The following is a 24,631-nucleotide window of genomic DNA, read 5'->3' on the forward strand; positions in this document are numbered from 1 at the left end:
ATGGCAGTACTATGTCTTTATCAATAATTAATTTAAACATGGGTGAAATGTGTGAAGGATATTAAAACTTCCAATTTTAAAAAAAAAAAGTCATGGTGATGAAATGCATAGCATAGGGATATAGTTAGTAATATTGTAATATACTTATTGTGAGCATTTCCTAATGTATATAGTTATTGAATCACTATGTTGTACACTTGAAACTAGTTTAATATTCTATGTCAACTATACTTCAATTAAGTTCTTTTTAATTTTAAAAATTATTACGTTAGGGCTGCTTGGGTAGCTCAGTCATTTAACCATCTGACTTTAGTTCATGTCATGATCTCATGGTTCATGGGTTCGAGCCCCGTGTCAAGCTCTGTGCTGACAGCTCAGAGCCTGGAACCTACTTCAGATTCTGTGTCACACACTCTGTCTCGCTCTCAAAAATAAATAAACATAAACTTTTAAAAGATAAAAATTATTACTTTATAATGGATTAAATTATTAGACATAGAATGACTGAAACAAAAAAGATCCAACAATATACTGCCTACAAGATACTCACTTTAGCCATAAAGATGCACACAGACTGAGAGTGAAATAATAGAGAAAGATATTTCAAGCAAAAGCAACCATAAAAAAGCAGGAGTAGTTGTACTTATATCAGACAAAATAGATTTTAAACTGAAAATGGTAAAAAGAAAGAATATCCCGATGTAATGGTCAATACATCAAGAAGATAAAACAAGTATAAATACTTCTGTGTTGGATTACCTATATAAGTAAAGCAAAACTTAGCAGAGCTAGAGGGAGAAATAAAGAGTAATTCAGTAATAGTTGAGGACTTTAATATTCAACTCTAAACAGTAGATAGATCATCTAGACAGAGAATCAGTAAGGAAAGAGCAGACTTGAACAGTGCTGTAGACCAAATAGATATAACAGACATATACAGAATATTCTACCCAATGATAGCAAAATACATCCTTCTGAAGCACACATGAAACATTTTCTAGGATAGACCATATGTTAGACCATATAGAAGTCTTAGCAAATTCAAGAAGATTGAAATACCAAGTATCATACCAAGTATCTTCTCTGACCACAGTGGCATGAAACTAAAAATAAATAATGAGAAGAAACCTGGAAAATTCATGAACACATGGATATTAAACAACACTCTCCTGAACAACCAGTGGATCAAAAAAGAAATCAATGGGGGAAATATCTTTAGACAAATGAAAATGGGAACATAACATACCAGGCTTTGTGGGATGCTAGCAGAAGCGGTTCTAAGAGAGGAATTTATAGCAATAAACACCAATATTAGGAAGCAAGACAGATAACAAATAAACAACATAAATCTATACTTTAATGAACTAGAAAAAGAACAAACTGAGCATGAAGTTAGCAAAAGGAAAGAAATAATAGAGATAGGAAAATAAAATAGAAAACAGAAAAAAATAAAAGATTAACCAAAGAAGAGTTGCTTCTTTGAAAAGATAAACAAAATGGACAAACACTTAGCTAGACCAACCAAGGAAAAAAGATAAAACATCCAAATCAATAAAGTTATGAATTAAAAAGGAGACATCAAAAAACTGACATCACCAAAGTTCAAAGGATGATAGGCCATTGTGAATAACTTTTTGCCAACAAACTGAATAACCAAAAGACTTGAGACATGAGAAAATTTCTGGAAGCGTACAGTTTACAAAGCCTGTTTGGGAAGAAATAGAAAATCTGAATAGATCAATTACTAGTAAGGAGATGGAATCAGTAACCAGAATTTCCCAACAAAGAGAAGCCCGGGATCAGATGGCTTCACTGGTGAATTCTAACACTTAAGAATTAGCACAGATCTTTCTCAAACTTTCAAAAATTCCATTTACAAGGCTAAGCATTACCCAGAAAAAAACAGAAAAGCACACTTAAACAAATACTACAGGTCACTATCCTTGGTTAATACTGATGCAAAAATACTCAATAAAATATTGCCAAACTGAGTTCAACAAAACATGAAAAGGATCATTCACATGACCAAGTGCGATTTATACCTAGAAAATAGAGATGGCTCAACACAGATAAATCAATTGATGTGATACTCACATTAACAGAATGAAAGAAAAGAATCATACGATTCTATCAATAAATGCAGAAAAAGCTTTTATCAAAATTCAACATTCATTCATGATAAAAACTGAACAAATTAGGCAAAGAGGGAACATTCATTTCAATACAGTGAAGTCCTTATATGACATGCCCTCAGCTAACATTGTTGAAATGTTGCACACTTCCTCTAAGATCAGGAACAAGACAATAGTGCCTACTCTCATCACTCCTATTCAAGATAGTACTAGAAGTTCTAGCTGGAACAATCAAGCAAAAGAGAAAAAAAGTATCCAAATTGGGAAGGAAGAAGTAAAATTGTCTTTCTTTGCAGGTGACATGATTTTATATATAGAAAATCTGTAAGAGAATCAAAAACTCTTAAATATAATCAGTGAATTCAGTAAAGTTGCAGGATACAAAATTAACATACAAAAATCAGTAGCATTGTATACACTAACAATGAGTTTTCTGAAAAAGAAATAAATCTGTTGCATTTACAATAGTATAAAAAATAATATATATTGAAACAATGTAATCTCTATCAAGATTCAATGTCATTTTTACAGAGGTAGAAGAAACATTCCTAAAATTTATATAGAACCACAAAAGACCCCAAGTAGTCAAAGAAATCTTGAGAAAGGACAAAGCAGGAAATATCACATTTCCTGGTTTCAAGCTGCATTATAAAGCAAATTTATCAAAATAGTATGGTACTGACACAAAAACAGAAAAATAGAACAATGGGACAGAATGCAGAGCCCAAAAATAAACTCAAGCATATACAGTCAACTAAAACTTGAGAAGGGAGCCAAGAATAGTCAATGAGAAAAGGACAGTCTCTTCCATAAATGGTATGTGATAAGTGGATATTCACACATAAAAGAATATATCACACATAAAAGAATGTATCACACATAAAAGAATATCTTATACCAGTCACAAAAATTAACTTGAAATGGATTAAAGGTTTAAATATAAGGGCTGAAACCACGAAATCCCTACAAGAAAAACAGGCACTGGTGTGGAGAAAACAGAAACCTTATGCATTGTTGGTGGAACTGTATATTGGTGCAGCCACAATGGAAAACAGTATGGAGAATCCTCAAAAAATTAAATATAGAACTACTGTATGATCCACTTCCACTTCTGAGACTATATCCTCAGGATAAGAAAACACTGACTCAAAAAGAATCTGCACCCTCACGTTCATAGAAGCATTATTTTTCATAGCCAAGATGTAGAAACTATCAAGATTTTGGAAGAATGGATAAAGAAATTGTGGTATGTATATACAATGGAATATTATTTAGCCATTAAAAAAGAGAAAATCCTACCATTTACAACAAAATGGATGGAACTTGAAGGTGTTATGCTAAATGTGTGAAGTAAGTCAGAGAAAGACAAATACTTTTTGGTCTCACTTATATGTGAAATCTAAAAAACAAAACAAAACAAAAAGACAAACTCAGGAAAAGAGCTCAGACTTGTTATCACAGGCAGAATGTAGGGGCAAGGTGGTCAAAGCTACTACTAGTTAGAAGATAAGTAGTAGGAATGTAATGTACAACATGATAACTATAGCTAACACTGCTATATGATATATTGGAAAGTATTATTAAAGCTAATTTTGAGTTCTTATGAGGAGAATACTTTCTTTTCCCTCTTTTTATTTTATCTAGATGAGAAGGATGTTGGCAGAAACTCTGGTGGTGATCATTTTACAATACAGAAAAGTCAAACCATTATGCTGGACACCTTAATACAGTTTCCTATGTCAATTATTCCTCAATAAGATGAGCGGGGAAAGGAGAAAAATATTCCCTTAGACTTTTCTTTGTATGTTGACTTCCTAAATGGGTTTGATCTAATATTGTCAGTTTTCCATGTCTCTGTTTTATGTTATTCTTTATTAGAGAACTTGTCAACTTTATCTTTTAAATAGTCTATTAAATGTTTTGTTTGCTTTTTCTTCTTTTAACAGCACTTGCTTTTCATTTTCTAGATGTACTATTACATTTGCGGATAATCCTAATTTTTGTAATTGTAGTGTCTTCCCTGAATTTTCTCTGGTTCTGAGTTCCCTTTCTTTTGTTTGTTTGTATGCTATTTTTGTTTTCTTTTATGCTAGAAATTTTCTTCAATCATATTTGAGAATAGGGCACTGAAAAGATAAGTGGGAGTTCTGTATGTTGAGTGGGACTTTTTGGGTGATACATTTGCAATGGAAAGACTGAGGGAAAAAACTGATTGTTGGTCCGAGTGACTCTCAAGTGTCAGTCTCTCTAGGTATTTTCTCTTTGGTCAGTTTGTTTCCCTAGGAAAAGGGAAAAGTCTTTTTGTAGCTTCCACTACAGACAGTTACACTTAATGTTTTAATTTTCCTCTCTGTAGATTGTATCCATGTTTGTCATATATTCAAATTATACTGGCAATCCTTGTCTCCTTTGCTGTATGTGTCCTTCAAAAATATACACTTATATATTTAATACCCATAGGTAGAGAGAACTCCTTATGGAGAAGATAGTGAACTGTGCCTTGAAGGATGTGTACTGTTCAATCAATCTTGCAAGTGTAGATTGATATGGGGGGGAGGGGAGAAGAAAAGGAGGGGGAGAAACTTTTCCCAGAGAGGGAAAGGAGGTAGAAAATTGGTTACTATGATGCATGTGATTGGATGACAGTTTTGTTTAATCATCTACCTCAATATTTTCCTATGAGTACTGTTTGTTTGCTAAAAGAGTACATAGGATTAATCATACTAAATAGAGTTCTATTAATAGAACACTCTTCATTCTTTGGACCATTTATTCCAGTATATAATATTCCAAATATTTCGCTCATATGAAAGTAGTGAATTGGTGATTTGTAATACTCTTATGAAAATTATAATGTAAGTGGTGGCATTATTGGGAAGGAAAAGGATTGAAGGTATCACTCTTGACAATGTAGCTTTCTTAGAGATTCTTAATTATATCGATTAATTATATATAATGTATATATTAATTGAATAAAATAATGAAACTGTATATCGTAAACAAAATTAGGTTTTCACTTAGTTTCACTGGTGGCCTAACTCAGATATGAGTGGCTTTACAATTGTTAGAAAGACTAGCATGAAAGTCACTTACATCTACATTGAAAAGCTTGAAATATTAAACTTTTATACTTTTATAACAGTAGTGGAATTATGAAAAACATTTCATTCATTTATATCTCTAGGTAAATTTCAAATAGCTGTCCTTTATTGTATAACTTTAACAACTTCTTATTTAAATGTTTAAGTGTCGAACAAGTATGTGGTCACTGTAAAAATATGAAAGTTTGGCCAACATAAAAAAATTAAAAGAAATCAATTTTGTCACTACTTAAGGTTAACAATTTTAATATTCAGTGCAGTTATTCCCCTAAATCCACATAAGACACCTTACCACTTTTTAAATTTGCTATTTGGGGCAGTGTCCCAATTTATTAAATAGTCTTTGAAAATCTGAATTTAAATAACGGCACATTAGTCTTGAAGCCTACATTATTATTTTTTTTTTATGAATCCCAGGACCATCTATTGATCATTTCCTATCAAACCCAGCACTGAGGAAATAAGGGTTTAGGGCAGCCTGAACACACTGAAGAGGTGAATGCTGACGTGTCTGAGTAGGGCCAGCAGGGGTGCTGTCATGGATGCGGCTGCCACATTCCTGGTGTCTCTGACCTTAGACTTACTTAACATTAGAGTCTGGATTCTATTAAAAGTATTTTGTGTTTTTCCTTTGCAGGAGTTACCCCCTACCATGACAAATATTTAAAAATGTTTTTTTTTTTTTAAGTTTGGAAGGCAACTTTTTCTCAAAAGAAATTTATAGTTCAAATTTACACCAAGTTCTCACTAACTGGAGCAAGCCAGGTTTTCACTAAAGCTTCGACTTTCCTCTGTAAAACATTAGTCACTCCCTTGGAAGAAGCACTTTTTTTTTTATAGGCAGTGGGATAAAGCAGCCACAGATGTGCATGTAATATGATGGGTTTTAGAGTGTACCTGTAAAGCTTTTTTTTTTTTTTTTTTTTTTAATTTAGAGGGGGAAAAAAGATGAAAGAAAAAGACTGAATTGGGATGCTAAAATAACAGTGATTCACTGTTAAGGAAATGATAACTTTTTGATCTGTTCAAATGGTGTTTTCTTTTCCCCTTCTCTTTATTCTTGGGAAGTTCTTGAGGTTGTGCCAAGTCATTTTCATTGCTCAGTTTTTAAAGGTATTCACCATTCCCATGTGTAACTGGTCGCCTTTTTACTGTGCAGGACTGTAGTGACGCCTGTGGGCAAAGAGTTTGATCCAGACATGGTCCTAGTTTCCGCTGGATTTGATGCATTAGAAGGCCATGCCCCTCCTCTGGGGGGGTACAAAGTGACAGCAAAATGTGAGTATTATCTTTTAGGAATTTATGAAATGTTAGGACATATTAGGTCTTTAAAACGGATGGCACCTTTTACATTTGTCTCGTAACCTTAGGTAAGACTTTTGAAAACAGTTAAAATCTATTTTGTCAGATTCATCTCTCTGTATATGTTTGCCTTTAAAACAAACTGTGTTAAATTGTTTTCTTTGGTAGACTTGATGGGGCATTTCAGAACCTTTATGTTTTCCCAGAGTCCTGTTTTGCTACTTAAAGGCAGAAGTGATAGGACTTCTATTTAAAATGCATTAAAAGACATGAAAGATCATGAGTCTAGAAAAGTTATTGGGCTTTTTGCAAAGAGAATGGAAGTCACTGTTTTTATTCCATTGTACATGTGGTAAAAATACATGTTTCCTAATAATGCTATGGTCTCTTGGTTTTGAATACAAAAGTATAGTTGCTCTCAGCCAGTGGCTATCTACAAGCGTATGGACAATGCTCAGGATCTCTACTGGTCTTTCGTTTTACAAAGATTAACTTTTTGGTTATGTTCCTTAGCATTTGGTGTTTGTTCTACTGCACACCAAATGAATAAATGAATTTTGTGTTATGCATGCATTTCAATAATGTGACCTAATGATATCTGACTAGAAAGAGGCTTTCGTCGAGAACAATTCTCAAGCTCTCTGAGTATGAAAATAAGCATACATATAGTCAACACGTACAAATGTATGCTGGCACTCTGGATATGTATAAAAGAGAAGAAGAAAAAAAGCAGAAGTCCACAAAGAATAGGATTGACTATTGTGTATTTTAATAGGAGTTGAAAACAAGTAAAAACAACCTAAATAGTTTTTAAGTGTGAGAGATGAGTTTAGAGCAAGTGTATTTTATTAATTTAAAAAGAACCAAAGAACCAGCACCATGCCAACCTTTGTTTTTAGTTGGCTTCTCATGTGAGAGAGTTTTTTGTGCTCTAATTGTTCCAGTAACATTGTTAGGTAGTAGCTATTTTTAACATCTATTATTTACCCAGGGTTTTTGGTGCCTTGTTGTCTATTGAAAACATATTGAAAGAGGCAACTCCACAAACACAAACAAAGCATAATAATTCACAAGTTTGGTAAAATTGAATAGAGAGGTGTTTGGTTTTATCAGATGTCTTTATGATCCCTTTTCTTTCTTCATGGAGTTCCAGTCAAATGGAAGTACATTTTTCCACTGCAGATAAACCTCATTAGCATCAAGAATGGTGAAGAGTTTAGTTTAAAAAAAAAAAAAAGAAAAGAGCTTTTACCCAAGTTGAGATAAACCCAAACAATAGAAAACACATGGAGCAAAGACAGAAATCTAGAAAAATCCAGGAATCTCCCTCGGGAAGGAGGAATGTTTGTATTTGGGTCTTTCTTCCTGCCAAGGAGGCAAGGTATAATGAGTCCATTTCTCAGAACTAGCTGCTAGGAACTGATCTTTTTGTTTTCTTTTTTATTCATTTTTTGTCAAGTGAAGTTCAAACATTAAGTGTCATCTTGGAAGGTAGAATAGAAAGTAGGAATAGCGTCATTTATTTTAGGCATAGATATAAGAAGCATGGTTTCTACTTCTTTTTAGCTTCGGTACAATGCACCAGGACCTTTATTATATTGTGTTTCTTTATCCATTTGGGGGGAAGCTATTCATTGCTTTCTATGCCAAGATGAGTTTGTCTATAGTCTCTCTAGCCTCTTAGCCCTCTTTATCTGTTTTCCCTTCTTATATAATTTCTACTCAACATACCATCTGTTTCCTTACCAAGTGACTTGTTTCCTAAGAAAACTATACAAACATAAATTTTAACTGATTTAATAATTGCCCTCTCTTGAATACTTAGAGTTTAATAAGGAAAAGATAGACGATGAGGAAAGGAAATATTAGAACTCAGAGATTATAGTAGAGGCTATCTAGAACATCACATATTTCATAGGTGAGAAAATTTATTTTACTATCTGAAATAATTGGGGTTAAAATCAAAATGCTTACTCTGAATTTGTAGTTAGATAACCTTGCATGAGACTTTCACTGGATTTGTTTCCACTAAAGAAAACAATGTTCATAGAATGCTTGAAAATCGACCACTTGGATGCACATTGCAGAGGCCATTTCGGTGCCCAAGACCCTTAATTCCACAAGTATAGTCTGTGATAGACACTGACTAGTCCCCAGATACTTAAATGAAAAACCACAGAGCATCACATATGGGCAACGGTTTGTATGTGTCATCTCCTACAGGCCTGAGTATGCCAGCTATATTTTTTAGAGATGCTACCATAAACTGGGTAGAGGTTAAGATGACCAGACAGCTGTATAGTTATTCCCCATGTAGCTCAGTCCTGGCTCTCTTTGTTCTTTTTCTAACCACCTGGCAGATGCATTTATGTTGTTTTGGTCTGAAAGTTCTTCATAGGCGATCAATATGGTCCTTCACTGTCCTATGTCAGAAGTCATCTTCCATTTGAGAGGAGTCCTAAAATGAGGCTAGAAATGGATTAAAACCTATAGTAAAAAGTAGGTAGAAATTACAGAAACAAATTCATCTCCTAATGTTTTCCCATTCCACCTAAAGTCCCCTCTGTCCCAGGTAGAACGTCCAAGGATTTTAGAGAGTGGTTTGGAAGATATTATTGTGTCAGAGATGCTAAAATTTTACTGTCATAGTACATTGAATAAATCTTTTAAAATAGTTTTGTTTAATACCCCTGAAAGTAAAAGATAAATTAAGTCAAAACAAAAGTGTTTTCATTTGTATTTGGATATATAATTAGCTATCTGATTTTTTAAAAAAGAATTGGTTGATACTATGACAAAAATTTCAGTTCAAATATAAAGGTGATTTAAATCAAAGCTGATTCTTGGTAAGTACTCTTTTTCTTCCTTCCTCTCTTCTCCTCTCATTTCTTTACATATTAAATGTTCTCTACAACAAAAATACTCATATTTGTGTTGAAGTTTTAAATAAATTGTCTGAATTAGTTATTTTAAATCTATGCTAATTTTTCAATTAACCACCAGAATTAAGGCCTACATGGAAAGAAGTATCTTTGTGTCCTACCCTAAACCCTACATCAAACTTTACCATGAAGTTTTCAGTGTATTTTTTTAAAACACTCTCATATAGGAGCTCCTGGGTGACTCAGTCAGTTAAGCTCTTAATATTGGGTCAGGTCATAACGTCAAGGTTCATGAGGTGGAGCCCCGTATTGGGCTCTGCACTGACAGTGTGAAGCCTGCTTGGGATTCTCTCTCTGCCTGTTTCTCTGCCCTACCTGTGCTCATGCGCTCACTCTCTCTCTCCTGCTCTCTCTCAAAATAAATCAACAAACATTAAAATATTATTTAAAATACTCTCTTTCAGATCTAAATACCTTTAGGTTACAGTTTAAGAAGGTTGGCATGACAATTAAGTGCCATGTTCCAACAATAAAATTGAATGAAATTAATTCACTAGATTACAACACTCCCTGGGTTTACAGTGTTGTCTACATAAAAAATATAGTTTCTTCAGTTCAAATTAATTTACAATAAAACATATATTTTCTTTCTTTTCAACATATTTACATATTCTCTGCTTTCATTGCCTTCGCATAGTGAACTATGTGCAAATTTCTTTTATCATGTGAACAACAGTTTTCCCTTTCTTTGGAATAATTCAGAAGTCCTTGTGGGGGCACCTGGGTGGCTCAATCAGTTAAGTGTCCAACTTTAGCTCAAGTCATGATCTCATGGTTTGTGAGTTCAAGCCCCTGCATTGGGCTCTATACTGACAGCTAGAGCCTGGGACATGCTTTGGATTCTGTCTCCCCCACTCTCTCTACCCCTCCTCTGCTCACATTCTGTCTCTCTCTCTCTCAAAAGTAAATAAACATTAAAAGAAAATTTTTAAAAAGTCATTGTGAAATGATAAAAAAAATATGTCCCTTTTACAAACATGAAGCATTTTTATAGTCCTCCACAAATAAATAAATGTTATTTTGACATGTAAAGAACAACTATTAATTAAGGGGAAATCAAATAACTTACCTTAGTCTTGAATTACCATCTTCTTTTTGAGAAAATGTTTCATCCTTTTTAGTGATCCTCTTACTCCTTTTACCCCACTGTGAATGTCTGCCTGGCAGGGAGAGTACTGTTGTGAGACAGTTACCTGTATAAATGAATTCATACTTAGCTTTGAGTTTTTCCTGAGGAAGTATAAAAAATCCTTGATTGGCCAGTCCTTCAACGATAAGTCTCTAAGAAGTTGAGTGTTAAACTAGTCAACAAATAAGTGCCAAGAAACAAACTTGTTCAATAGATGAGGCTATGTTAGTCCACTTCATCAGCTTATGACAGATATATGTGCTTCATCCCTGAGTCTACAGAGTGTATGGCTCAAAATATCCTCTGTCTATGCATTTTATTTGTCCAGAGTCAAAAGCAGACTGAGCCAGAGTTTAATATATTTTAGTGAAGTTGACTTTTTTTTCTTGTTCTCCCACTGACGACTCTACCCATATCTTAATATGTCCATGGCTAGCCTCTGTCTCTAATTTTCTCCCCATTATCAAAACCTAGAAAGAACTTGATCCTATTCACTTGCATGTTTTTTTGTAATTGCTGTCCCCCTATCATTGCCACTTCTTTATAAGGCTTAGACAACATATTCATATTTCTTATAATATTTTAACTAACACAAACGTGTTTCTGACAGTGGTCACTTGTTCAGCATTTCCTTTTTAATAGAAATAGTGTTAAAAGTAATGAAATATTAAAGGGGGAAGTCATAGTTTCCTTGTAGCAGTAGGCCTTGAACAAAAGCACTAAGTTCCAGCTGTTAATACCTACTAGAATCTAGATGGTAAGATAATTCATTTCATTTTCTTTTAAATATTTTATTTCTTTCTGAGAGACAGAGAGACAAACAGCCTGAGCAGGGGGAGGTCAGAGAGAGAGGGAGATACAGAATCTGAAACAGGCTCCAGGCTCTGAGCTCGGAGCTCAAACCCACGAACCATGAGGTCAAGACCTGAGCCGAAGTCGGACGCTTAACCGTTTGAGCCACCCAGGCGCCCCAGGATAATTCAGTTCATCTCTGTTCAGAAAAGCAGGACAGTGGAAGAGTGAATCCTTAAAATAACAAACCAGAAGTAAAGATGAAAAATTAAAGGAAAGTACAGTGTCAGAAGATCTATGTTCAAATCTTTGTCTCTCACTAATTTTGCAATCAAATTAGTTTCCTTTTTTCATCTTAAAGTTTATTTTATTTATTTATTTTGAGAGTGAGAGCACAGGAGGGGCAGAGAAATAGGGAAAGAGAAAGAATTTCAAGCAGGCTCTGCACTGTCAGACAGTCATACAATGAAGAGCCCAGTGCGGGGCTTGAATTCATAAACCATGAGATCATGATGTGAGCTCCAAACAAGAGTTAGACATTTAACATACTGAACCAGTCAGGTTCCCCTCAAATTAGTTTCCTAATTAGAAGGAAATATGGGAGAGTAAAGAAATAACAAGTATACCTGCAACGTAAGGAATAAATGATTAAGCATTTTGAGTTAATAGTTTTGAATTTTTTTGTGGTATCATTTCAACAATTCTAAACATTCAGCAAATATATGGGCATATAGATGATGTTTTTGAACACAAAATATACAACGCAAATACTGTAAGTTGGAAAATATTTGAGACTCTTATTTGATCAAAATGGGAAGAGGTTAGCAAGAAGTCCTAGGAAGCTGTGCAACATTCTTGGTAAATAGTAGTTTATGGCCCATTCACTTGAAAGGTTAGTAAGAGAAGTGTCTACATCTCATTTCCATACCCATACGCATTCTTATTTAATAATAAATCTGGGGGTGATTGGAATAAATGGCAACGCTTTTAAAGAAAAATAATGCATTATTATTTTGTGATGAAGATAACTTAGGCTGTACCTGCCTAAAAGCTATGCAGTTTGTTTTGATATATTGAAGTGTACTTGGATTGTGACATTATTAATATGCTCATCAAGAGTGAGTTATCCATTGATGCATTTTTAGCAATTGAACTATCTGAAATACATTTGAAAGTCAAAAAATAAACAGCATGTATGAAATGCAAAAATAGATGCAGAAAGCACATTTATAAAGGTATAAACCTACCTTCTTGTTCTTGCTAAGTTTCTGCTTAACTTCTTACATATATAATTAGTGTACTTGATTGTCTATCTGATTTTACAACCTGCAGCAGATTTAAGGAGCCATTTAGAAGCAGAGGTAGATGAATGGATGATAGGCATATTTCTGTCTCTGAAGCTCTTAAATTTGGGGCCACAGACCTCCGAGGAGTCCATGGATAGAATTCAGGGGGCTCATGAACTTGGATGAAAAAAATTACATTATTATTTTTTTCATAAAACAATTACTTGCCCCTTATTAGCTGTATGAATTTAAGAAGGTATTTCTTCTCATTATAAAAGTAGGCAACAAACCATAACAATATGAGTAAAGCAGGTGACTTTATCACCAATAGAAATGATAGCTATTTACATATCACTTTATTGCTGTGTAGGTATTTGCAATAATCAGTTACTCTCATCATTACTTTGAAGTGATGATATAGATCAGACTTGCTGCTCAATTGTCACTTGATGCACGAATATAAAATTAGACATATTGGACCATGAATTTCCCCCATATTTTGGTAGTTATATCAGTACAATAATTTCCTTTTGTATCTGTGTTCTTTATTTTATGCATTTAAAAACATTCTGAGAAGGAATCCATAGGCTTCACTTCAAATACACCTATGACTGTATGCACGTACGTGCACGTGCACACACACACACAATCTTTACTTTGAGACATAGTTTGTCTGTTTGTATTTGCTAATTTACTTCTCACATTATGCCTGACATAGTTATTCTGTTATATATAGTCCAACTCTGAAGCAAACCCTGAAAAAATATTTAGTGTTCAGTTTTTCCAAAGATTTCTTATCTGTAAAACAAACTTCAGATATGTCTCACATGGCAAAATCTTCATGTCTTGTAGATGGAAGTCACATAGAAATTATAAACAATTACTAAGCTTCACATCAACAATGTATACATTAATATGACTTTCTTTTAGGAAGAATACTTTTATACACCATTTTTTTAAAAGTTTTGAGTGATTTAAAAGGTAAATAATAAAAAATAATTATATAACAAATTCATTATTTCCACCATTAAGAATTGGCAGAAGTTAAATATTTTTCTATTTGTTCCAAGTCTTTTGTTTGCAAAAGAAATAAAACTTACCGTGAATGTGAGTTCCACATTAATCACTGCCCCTACGCCCTATCCCCCTTCCCTTTTTAACCACTGTCATAATTTGTGTTCTTTCAGTACACACACACACACACACACACACACACACACACACTACAATAATATTTTAGTGAGTATGTTTTTCAATGTACCATGTATAGCAAAAGGTAAGCATTGTTATTCTGTTCATATAGTTTATGGAACTTGCTTTTTTTGCTTTTAAAATCTTTTTGACATACACTCATGAATATTTATATATCTTTTTTTCAAAAAATTGTTTATTTATTTTGAAAGAGAGAATGAAAGCAAGGAAGTGGGGGAGGGGCAGAGATAGAGGGGGAGAGAGAGAATCCCAAGCAGGCTCCACACTGTCAGGGCAGAACCGAGTGGGAGGCTCTATTTCACGAACCATGAGATCCTGATCTAAACCAAGAGATCAAGAGTTGGACACTCAACTGACTGAGCCACCCAGGTGCCACTATATATCTTTTAATTTCTGTGTGTTAGCCATTTGTGGACATGTACCATCATATATTTTGTCTATTCTCCGATTAATGGATCTTTAAGTTGTTTCCAGGTTTTCACTATTATAAACAATGTTAAGGTGAATATCCTTTTACAAGTCTTCTTTCATCCGACATTGACTTTTTTAGTCAGGTTGGACATCTGCTTCTTTTTTAGTACATAGTACTTAGGAGTGCCTGACTGGCTCAGCGGTAGAGCAGGTGACCCTTGATTTTGGGGTCACGAGTTAGAGATTAGTTAAAACAAACAAACAAACAACTATATGGCAGTTACACTTAAAAATATGGAAGACGATAAAGAAAAGAGTTCCTTCTACCTTTTTTAACTATTCCTTAAACCATAGTCCATATTCCTTGTATTTCACAAACATATAACCCAAGCAACTAATCTTGCTTCTTCACCTTTTTATACCTTGTGTATCATATCCCTTTCTTTCATTAAAAGTGGCACAGAAGATGTTGTTGTGTACTAATGTTCTTCAAGTCTAATATGAATGCCAGGGGGAAAAATAGACTAGAAGTCATTTAATAGATAAATAAAATATTATTTTCAGGTGTTTTCCAACAATACTTTGGAAATTAAATTGAAAAGATTTTCTTCTCAAAGCTAACCCAGGTGGATACCTTGTCAGTGACTATGGAGGGCACTATGACCCTGAGGTTGAAAACACATCTGATCATCCAGTAGATGTGTCATAATCCTGGCCTAAGCTTAGAATGACCACAGGAATGTCACTCAACCTCTTGAAGATTGTTTTCTTTACTGGAAAGGGAAATTAATTTCATTTTGGCAGTGCTGTTGCTAATAGATGATAGAGTAATACCTGCCGGCAGTCATTGAGTTTTCACTCTGTGGTAGGTACTATACTCACAAGTTCTCTGCATTATCTCATTTCATTTTTATAGTTAAGTGAGATAATATATATAAAGTGTCCTTTTTTGTATTTTTGTATTATTATATTTTTTGATCTTTTTACTGCCCTGAAATCACTAAAGATGATTTAATAGTCATTTGCAATTCTAGTTTTTTTAAAAAGTGACAGAAAAATTAGGTGACTTGTTCAAAATCATGGAGCTGAAGAATAGGAAAACCACAACTTTATCTCGTGTCTATTAACTTCCAGCTTAACATACTTTCTACTTGATTCAACAAGGTATTAAAATATCCCAAATAAACTGGTAGAGTTTTTAATTGCTGTAGAAGCTTTATTCTGAATTGCAAAAATACAGAAAATAAAAGGAAATTTCCCCAACAGTAAATTTATTTGAATATAAGTTTTCAAGTCAAAAAGCTAAGTAAAGCTTTTCAGATATATGGGAGCTTACCAGTTTGTAGATAGTATTTACTGTTTTTCATGGAACATTCTGCATAAGAATCAGTCAGGGACTTAGTCTTTGGCTCCAAATTCCCACATACCAGACTCTTTGTTGTATTCATGAGCAAGTATATGGCCCCCTGAAGACAGGGGAAAGTGGATTTATAGGAGATTTATATTCAAAGATGTCCTATGCAACATAGTTCCTTGCAACAGTCAACATGGAGAAGCGACATCGCCAATGAAGAAGGGAGAATGTCAGCATGTTAAAAAAAAAATAAATCAGTTTTCGAAATAATTTTATTTTGAAATGACAGCCAAAATTTTATTCAATGAGTGCTTCATGTTTTACTATTACCCTGCCTTCATTTTCTCATTCAGTTGCCTGTTGCCTTACACCACATGACAACCCAGATACCAAATTGTAGAAGAATATTTTCCATCTGTAGTGCTTAGTTACTGATGTCATGAAACAATCCTTAGGCTAGGATGACTACTATTTAGCTTTGAAGAGCAAAATTACTGTAACTGGACCATAACTGGGGCCAGATCAACATTGCTTTTGAAAAGAAAATACATAAGCAGGATTTTCCCTGAAAGAGAATTCCAGCTTGCAACTGTAGAATAAAATGTGGACTGTATTTCATTGACTCTAAGATGTACTTTTTCATATCATAACATGTCTGAATTGGGATGCTTCTTACATTTGATGGCATTTCATTGTTAGATGAGTAATGTTTTTTTTTAATTTTCATAGTGGTATGTAAAAAATGGTCAATTATTTTGTGCTATAATTGATGACATCTTAGATTCAACAAAATACAGGATTTTGCTCTTTGAGATGTTGTTTTAAAAATCCCAAAAGTCATACTAAAATTACAGCTTAGGTATCCATTTTATATTCCCCTCTAGGTGTCCAGTGATTGAATAGAGTTGTGAGAAAGTAAAAACATAAAGTAAAGATATAAAACAAACGAACAAACAAAAAACATTATCAGGGAGAAATTTTAAAAAGTGGATTCTCATCATGTGAGTTTGCTTTTAGCTTACACAAAAATTATCCTTCCTTGGCCTGAAGTCTCCATCTGACTGTTTATTTTGATAATCACTCTGACTAAAACAATTGGTTTCCATTTCATTTTACAAATCAAGTCAATACAAAATAGAACCTGTTAGTCAAACAATTTGTTAAGTAATGTCATAGGTCAGTACCAGTACTATAAGCATATGGGCCACAGCTACATGACTGAGAATTATCTATGAACATGTGTGTGGTGATGAAGTTATTAAAGAAATTATAAGGAATTAATGTGTACTTTTAGCCTACAGGAAGTTTGCCTCACACAACTCAAATGATCTGGAGAGAGTCATGATGGCCTAGTACACTGGCTTCCAAACTAGGAAGCAGCAGCATCACCTGGTAGCCTTGCTAGGCTTGCTGAGCCTCACTCCTAGAATATTTGATTCATTATGTCTGGAATGGGACCTGCACTTTGCATTTATAAGTTCCCAGGTGGTGCTAATATTTCTGGGCTAGGGGCCAAATTTTGAGAACTACTGTGCTGGTTATAGAGAGAAAAAAAACACAGAATTTGGATTTAGTTGATCTACAGTTTGGGTCTAATTGGCTACCGATTCACTTTCCTGTGTCTTAATGCTCTTGTGTCTCAAACAGAAATAATACAAATTATATTGTTTGGGCTACATATAGGTCTATTATGATGTGCAATCAAATAAAGTAATGGAAATAAATGAAACAATGCTTTCCAATATGTGACACTCTAAGTATAATGAGGTATCAGTAATCTTGTGCCTGTTAAATTTGGGGACATTGTTTTCATACACATGAGGTAGATTCACATGTCAAATTACTTTTACAATCTTATATGAAAATAAATACTAAAATATTTAGTTACTTTGAAATGTTTAACATACTTACTGTTTTAAATGTTTCTTTACACATTTTGAGAGAGAGAACGAGTGTGCATGTGAGCGAGCCCAGGCAGAGGATAGGCAGAGAGAGGGAGAGAATCTCAGGCAGGCTCCATGCTGTGAGCACAGATTCCAAAGTGGGGCTTCATCCCACAAACCGTGGGATCATGACCTGAGCCAAAATCAAAAGTCAGAGGCTTAAGCCACCCAAGAGCCCCTAAAAGATAGTTTTAAGTATCTGAAATGCTTTTTGTTGAGATGTAATTGACATATTAAATTAGTTTCAGGTGTGCAACATTGCAATTAATTATTTGTAGGTATTGTGTAATGCTCATGCAATAACTCTTATTAACATCTAACACTATACATAGTTACAGGTTTTTTTCTTGAGAAATTTTAAGATCTATTCTCTTGGCAACTCTCAAATATACAATGGTCTCGAATATCCAGGTCTTATATAGTTTATAATTGAATATTTTTTACCTTATGACTACCTGTATGTGTTTAACTCACCACCACCCTTACCTCTAGCAACCACTAGCCTGTTCTATCTGTGAGTTATTTTGTTGCTGTTATTTTCTATAAGGAGATGGCCAGAATTCTGCCTATCTCCTTTCCCTGACTCCTTTCGAACAGAATCCCTAGGCTTGTCCCATGCAGTTCTGGAGTTCATGGGATAGATAAGTCACTAGGAAGTGCAGTGATTGTCTTCTTACCAAGTCTAATGAATCCAGAGAGTTATGGGTAATTAGCCTCCTCTGCCCAATATGTCTCTCAAGTAGTTTCAGACCAAGAGTCTCTTCCAAGGAATTCCCCTTATCTCTTTATCCAAGTAATCTGATTGTCATTTGGTAGAGTACCATAAACTTGACCAGATCCCCAGAACTGTGTAGGGCAGGAGCTTTCTCTTAATTTCAGAATGTGAAACATTTTAAATCAAACAATAGGAAAAGTGACAAGACAAATATGAATAATTGTCTTCCAGATTGTTTTTAAAATGCATCACTTCTTTGAAGAAATTTCTTATCCCATCTCCCACTTTTACCCTATCACCAAATCTCTATACCAGCTTCTGCATAAGAAATGGCATGGGTCCAATCAGGTTATTTTGAGCCATTTTAATTTACTTTGTTTTATAATAACTAAACTCTTATTTTTCAAAGATTATTTACATTTAGTTTAATTTTTATTTAATAATGTAATTTAATAAATTTAATATTTAAATTGTCAAAAATAGAAATAAGTTTAGTATGCTAACCATTATTTCAGTAATAACTTATGTTTTGTTATGTATATTTGCATTTAATAATCTATAAGCATTTAATAAGTGCTTTTAATCTATTGTAAGCACATTACATTTACTTTTTAAATCCTTGTAACAATACTATAAGATAAATAATATTGCTATGATTCCCATTTTAGAGATGAAGAAACTAAAGCATAAAAATATAATGGCCTGATTATATATATATTATATACATGCAATTATATATATGTATACATATATATTTATATTGGTATATATTATATGTATATGATAAATTATATGTATAGATGTATTATATGTATATATATATTGTATATATATACAATGTATATAATATATACAAAGTATAGATAAGATCTTCATTCCCTGCTCTTTTCCTTTTTTCTCTGATTTGATAGAATTTATCTATAAACTGGAGAAACTACCTGTTTCAGAATTATTTTTACTAAATCATTAACCATCTATGGTAGATCACCCGTATGCTTACTATTCCTTCCTGGAACTACAATACAATCTGAAAAAGGATAGGTGAAGCTGGTTATTAAAAGACAAAAGGCAAGAGGGACCCATTAGCCCAAAGTAGTGTACTGACTATTTAATTTATTTGGCTAACCCTTACTTAATTCCACCAGTGTAGAATATTTTGGTGAGTCTGTCTGAGCTTGGTTTCTTAACACATACTTGTGCCCTATATAAAATCCATTCTTCACATTTAGAATTGCTTATCTCAAAATTGGAAGAGTTGCCAGGTACATTCATTTATTTGCAGTTTTTTGGATCTACTATAAACAGTTTTCTCAGATGCTATTTCTGGTCAAAGGTTTCTCCCCATAGCACTGTCCTCATGCACAATATTGCCTTTCTGTTTTAGGGTAATCACCTGAATAAGAGTCCTTCTGTAAGAGTCCCTAAAATCACTTTATTGTCCAAGTAGCCAGCAGAGGGAATCATTTATTCAGTGTAGCTAATTTCAGTAACTGACAGGCACATGAAGAGCCCAAAGAAAACAGAAGAGTGTCAGGCTACTTGGGAAAGTTCCAGGAAGGTCGTCTACTTTAAGAGCTTCATTTTATTAAGGATTGTGATGGTTATTGGAACTTTTCCTCTTGTTTTACTCAGTAGTCTCAGGGGGACTATTTGGCACTAGGGTGCAAAATGAGATCAGCAATTAGGAAAAGACACCACTGCAAGCATTTTAAGAGTAAATCATTGAGTACCAGACTTAATAACTACTAAGTGCCAGGCCAAAGTAATAGCCCAAGGTTTTTGGAGAATCGGCTTCTTATTCTTTCCAGTGTGCTTGCTGCTGTGGCTCATTGCATGACCATCTCCAGAGGTGACATCTGGGTGTTGGGCAAGATTCAATTGCAGTTGATTCTTGATTCCCATAAAATAGATCATCTGAAGGTTTTGAAGTTTTATCATCTGGAAGCTAAAAACCCTTACACTGACCCCATTTATTTATCTAGAGGCAGCCTTAGAGCCACCTTCCACATAGCTCAGAGGCATTGGCCTTGTAACAGCCTCGCAGATCTCTATATGAATGGATCTGTTCCCTCTGGTGGCAAGGAGGAGAGCACTCCCACCCATTGATTTGATGACTGTCACATTGGAGAAGAAAAAACTTGAAGAGCAGAATGTTAACTAAATTCTTATTTGCACTGTAAGCCACACTTTCTCCCTCCGATTTTCCTAGGTGTGATTACTCCCACTTTCATTAACAAGAAAGGAATGGAAAAGGAATGAAGGGTCAGGATAAGAATTAGAGTGGTATGTTAAAAAGTACATTAGCTTGGAAGTAGGAGACTTTGTTCTAATCCTGATTGAGATGCTAAATATCAGTTTAAAAAGTTGATGTCCCTAGTCCTCACCTGTAAAATGAGACATTTGAACCAACCAATAGAATGGTTTAAAATTCACTATTCAAATACCGAGAGCTATAGGCATTTAATAAGTGCTTATAATCTATTGTAAGCACATTACGTTCAATTTTTAAATCTTTGTAACAATACTGCAAAATAAGTAATATTGCTATGATTTCCATTTTACTGATGAAGAAACTAACACATAAAAAATATAATGGCCTGATTATGAAAGAGCTCCAGCTGTAATTCACAGGTGGTCTAGTTTCAGAGTTGATAAAAATGTCTTTTTCTTTATATATTTATATCATAAATTGACCTTGAAAACGAGAAGTGACAAGGACCGGGACATAATGAGGAATGGCATCATCATAGGGATCCAAGTTTATTAAGTTCACTCATTTGGCTGAAATAGCTACATTTCTTTCCTTTTATGCTATTTTCATTCTTATTCCTTCTTGCCTGGAAGGTCATTTTTGTATATTGAAAGCATAAAGCTCTGCACCATGAAGATTTGGGCCCTGCCCTGTGAAAACAGAAAGAGGTAAACCGTGGCCCCTGTGTACCTGTTCTATCATCATGCTTTATGAAAAGATAAGCAAAAGGGCAGTACAAAGAAGGAAAAGGAGATTGATTGCACAGAAACAAATTTAGAGGGCTCAGGAAGATGTATTTAATTTTGTCCCAGACATACAATGCTATTAAATCTTCCTTATATAAGACTGATGAAACTTCTTTCCTGATAGAGAGATGAGATTTATATTCTAAAGATAATTACTACTGAGTTTAAGGAGCTTAAGTTTATGTCCCATCTTTTTTTTTTTTTTTCTCCCTGGCTGTTATTTGATGCTTCTTATATTTGGCTTTTCTTCTGGAGTTGAGTGTTGAGAACCTACATAGGGTTTCAAGTAGGCAAAAGGACTGAAGAAAATAAAAAAGGAAATCTAAGTAATTTTGTCATTAAGGCAGTGACCTTAGACAGAGATAGGCCTACACCTCCATATTTAGGACTCTCCTACCACATTCTTGGCCTTTTTACACTGATAGGAATAGTGTATCAGAAAAGAGAGACAGTTGCAGGCTCTAAATAGCTAATAATTACCTGCAAAACGAAGTCTCTTACTCAGGGTAACCACCTGAGTTGTGCAATTTGTTCTTTGCACAGAGGTGAGTGGGAACTAACATGAACCCTCTGCTCCCTTCATCAGCCAGATACCATGGCCTAGGTCAGCATTTCACCAGGGAAATGAAACCAGAAAGAAAAAGCACTTAACTCATTTGACAGATATACAATAGACACCTACTCTGGGTCTGATGATGTTCTAAGTCCTGGGGTTACGTCAGTCTAAACAAGTCAAAACTCCCTATTCTAATGCATCTTATATATCCAATAGCTGACAGCTGCCGCTTTGGACAGCACTGATATAGACCATTTGCGTCACCACAGAAGTCTTATGAAGAGCATTTTTCAGTGGTTAAAGATGAAACAAAATAAATGTGTAGTACATTGATTTGATATGCTATCAATAAAATTAAAGTAGGGAAAGGATCAGGTTATTCTTGGAGAAATGAGATTTGCAATTTTAAAAATGATGATCAGAGATGGGCTCACTCATGACATTCGAATGAATACCCTAAGGTGATGAGGGAGCATGCTATAATACCTACGTAGGTCTCACGTTCCTAAGCATGAAAACAAGGCACAGGCTCTGAGGCAGAGTTTCCTTGGAGTGCTCAAGCAATAAGGGAGGCAATTGGGATGATGAAGGAAAGTGGAAGAAGTAAGGAGAGGTTGGTTATATTCTAGTTTATTTTAAAGGAAAGTGAAATGGATTTGTAGAAAGATGGGATCTGGGGAAGTGGGTGGGGAGTAAAGGATAACTGTAAGGTCTTGGGTCTGTGTACTAGATAGGAAGGAGTTGATGTTAACTGAAATAGAGAAGATTGTGGAAGGATATTAACTGAACTGGGGAAGGATGATCAGGTGTTCAGCTCTGTACACATTAGATTTGAAATGTGTCTTAGACACTTGAATACAGCTATCAAGAAAGCAATTGGATGTGCTTTCAGTCCAGAATAAGTCAGAGCTAAAGATATAAATATAATTGTTATCAGCATGTAGGTGGTGTTTAAAACCATAAAACCAGGTGGGATCACGGGGGAGTGGCGGGGGGCAAGTGTAGGTAGAGAGGAGATCTAAAGACTGAGACTTGGACTGCCCCAACATATCATATCCGTGTCCTAAGGAGGAGCCCATTGAGGAGGGCTGATTTTCACTAGCAGAGCATAGTATCCTGAAATGCAAGTGAAGGAAATGGTTCAAAGACAAGAGCATAATCAACTGTATCAAATGTTACTGATGGGGCAAGTAAAATAAGAACTGGCTATTAAATTCAGTAACACCCACTGCTGATCTTGTCAATAAAGGATTTGATGAGTTAAAAGCCTGATTAGAGGAGATAATTGGAGGAGAGGAATTGACTGCTCAGACCATTTATCTTTTGAGGAATTTTGTTTTAAAGGGTTTAGATAAATGAAACAATAAGTGGGGAGAGGAGAGTAGATTAGTATTTTTAAAAATAATATTAGTAAAATAACAGCATATTTATGTGATGCTGGGAATGATTTTGTACAAAACAAAATCTTGATGCTGTTGTACAGAGAGGAAAAAATTACTTTCTAGAGAAATGCCCTTGGATATACAAAGGGGATGAGATCTCGTGTACTAATGGAACATTTAGATACGTGGAGAATTTATCCATAGTAACTGGAGGAAAAGCAGAACACGTGGGTCCAGATGCTCGCAGGTGCGTGAATGTAGTGTTAGAAGATTTACGAAGTGTGCTTCTGATTGACTTCTTTAGTGAACTAAGGATATCACTGAGAATGAGAATGGGAAGGAAATTTTGGATGTTTGAAAACCGAAGAGAATATATGCATAATTAGCTAGGTGAGCAGAAAAGGGAATCTGGTAGGAGAATGCATGGAGCAACTTTAAGGGCCCACATAAGTTTCACGGTCTTCACTTTAAAGTGAGGCAATTCTCACTTCAGCATAACTTATTTTCACCAGCTGCACTGAACAATGGAATTTAACTAGGATTAAATTAAAGAGAAAGAGGCAAGGAAGTAATTTTCTGATGTGCTATGTATTTTCGTTAAGTTAAAGGAGAGAAATGAAAAATGTAAGAGTATGAGAACAAAAAATGGTTTGGATCAGTGAATTGCAGATCCCAAAACTATTGCAATTGGAGTGGTAGTGGGAGTAAACTGAAAAAATAGGAGATGATGATAAAATTAAAAAAAAAAAAAGGAAAATGCTTGGAAGTGATATTGTAGAGAGGTTCTACTTATGGCTGATGAAAGGGACCAAAAGACCATAAGGGACCATGACCATAAGAGAGAATCAATAAATCCTATTCTAAAAATCATTTCACAAAGGGAGCCACTTTAATTTTTTATTAGGTCAGTGTATATTTTCTCTGAATTAGAGTGTTACCTCTTTATGAAAGAAGAAACGTTTTGATAAGGTGAAATAAGTTTATACTTAAGTTTAAAACTCAGAAATACTAGGGTAGCAAATTCTCCTCAGATAACATCAGATACATCTCTTTGGCTGATTCTCATGTGAACCTAGACAGTGTTCTATTTGAGTTTGCATTTGATCAGAAGCTTGAGCTTCTTGTTCCACCCAACTTTAAGAGTTTACTGTGTAGGGACTTCAAATACAAGTATAGTACCAATAGGCGTTATTTAATTATACTTAGCCACTTCTGTTGAATGTATTTCCCAAAGAGAGGTATGACAATGTTCTAATATAGATCCTATGTTACTTGATTATATATAACCAAAAGAAGCAGTTGGTCTATTTCTGTAATGAGGAAAATCTCAAAAAAGTGCAGGTACATGTTTCATTAATGCCAAAGAGAAAAATCAAG

General features: G+C 34.4%; 1 protein-coding gene across 1 annotated transcript in view; it reads left to right on the top strand.

Moving 5' to 3' along the window:
• HDAC9 (histone deacetylase 9) overlaps positions 1-24,631 on the top strand; it is a 718,836-nt gene that overhangs the window by 587,434 nt on the left and 106,771 nt on the right. The window contains exon 22 of the mRNA XM_039220715.1: positions 6,393-6,511. Within this exon, the coding sequence (XP_039076646.1) occupies positions 6,393-6,511 (119 nt within the window). The remainder of the gene's footprint in view (positions 1-6,392; positions 6,512-24,631) is intronic.

The sequence above is a fragment of the Hyaena hyaena genome, unplaced genomic scaffold (assembly GCF_003009895.1).
Source record: "Hyaena hyaena isolate Hyena2069 unplaced genomic scaffold, ASM300989v1 scaffold_904, whole genome shotgun sequence".
NCBI classification, from domain to species: Eukaryota; Metazoa; Chordata; class Mammalia; order Carnivora; family Hyaenidae; genus Hyaena; species Hyaena hyaena.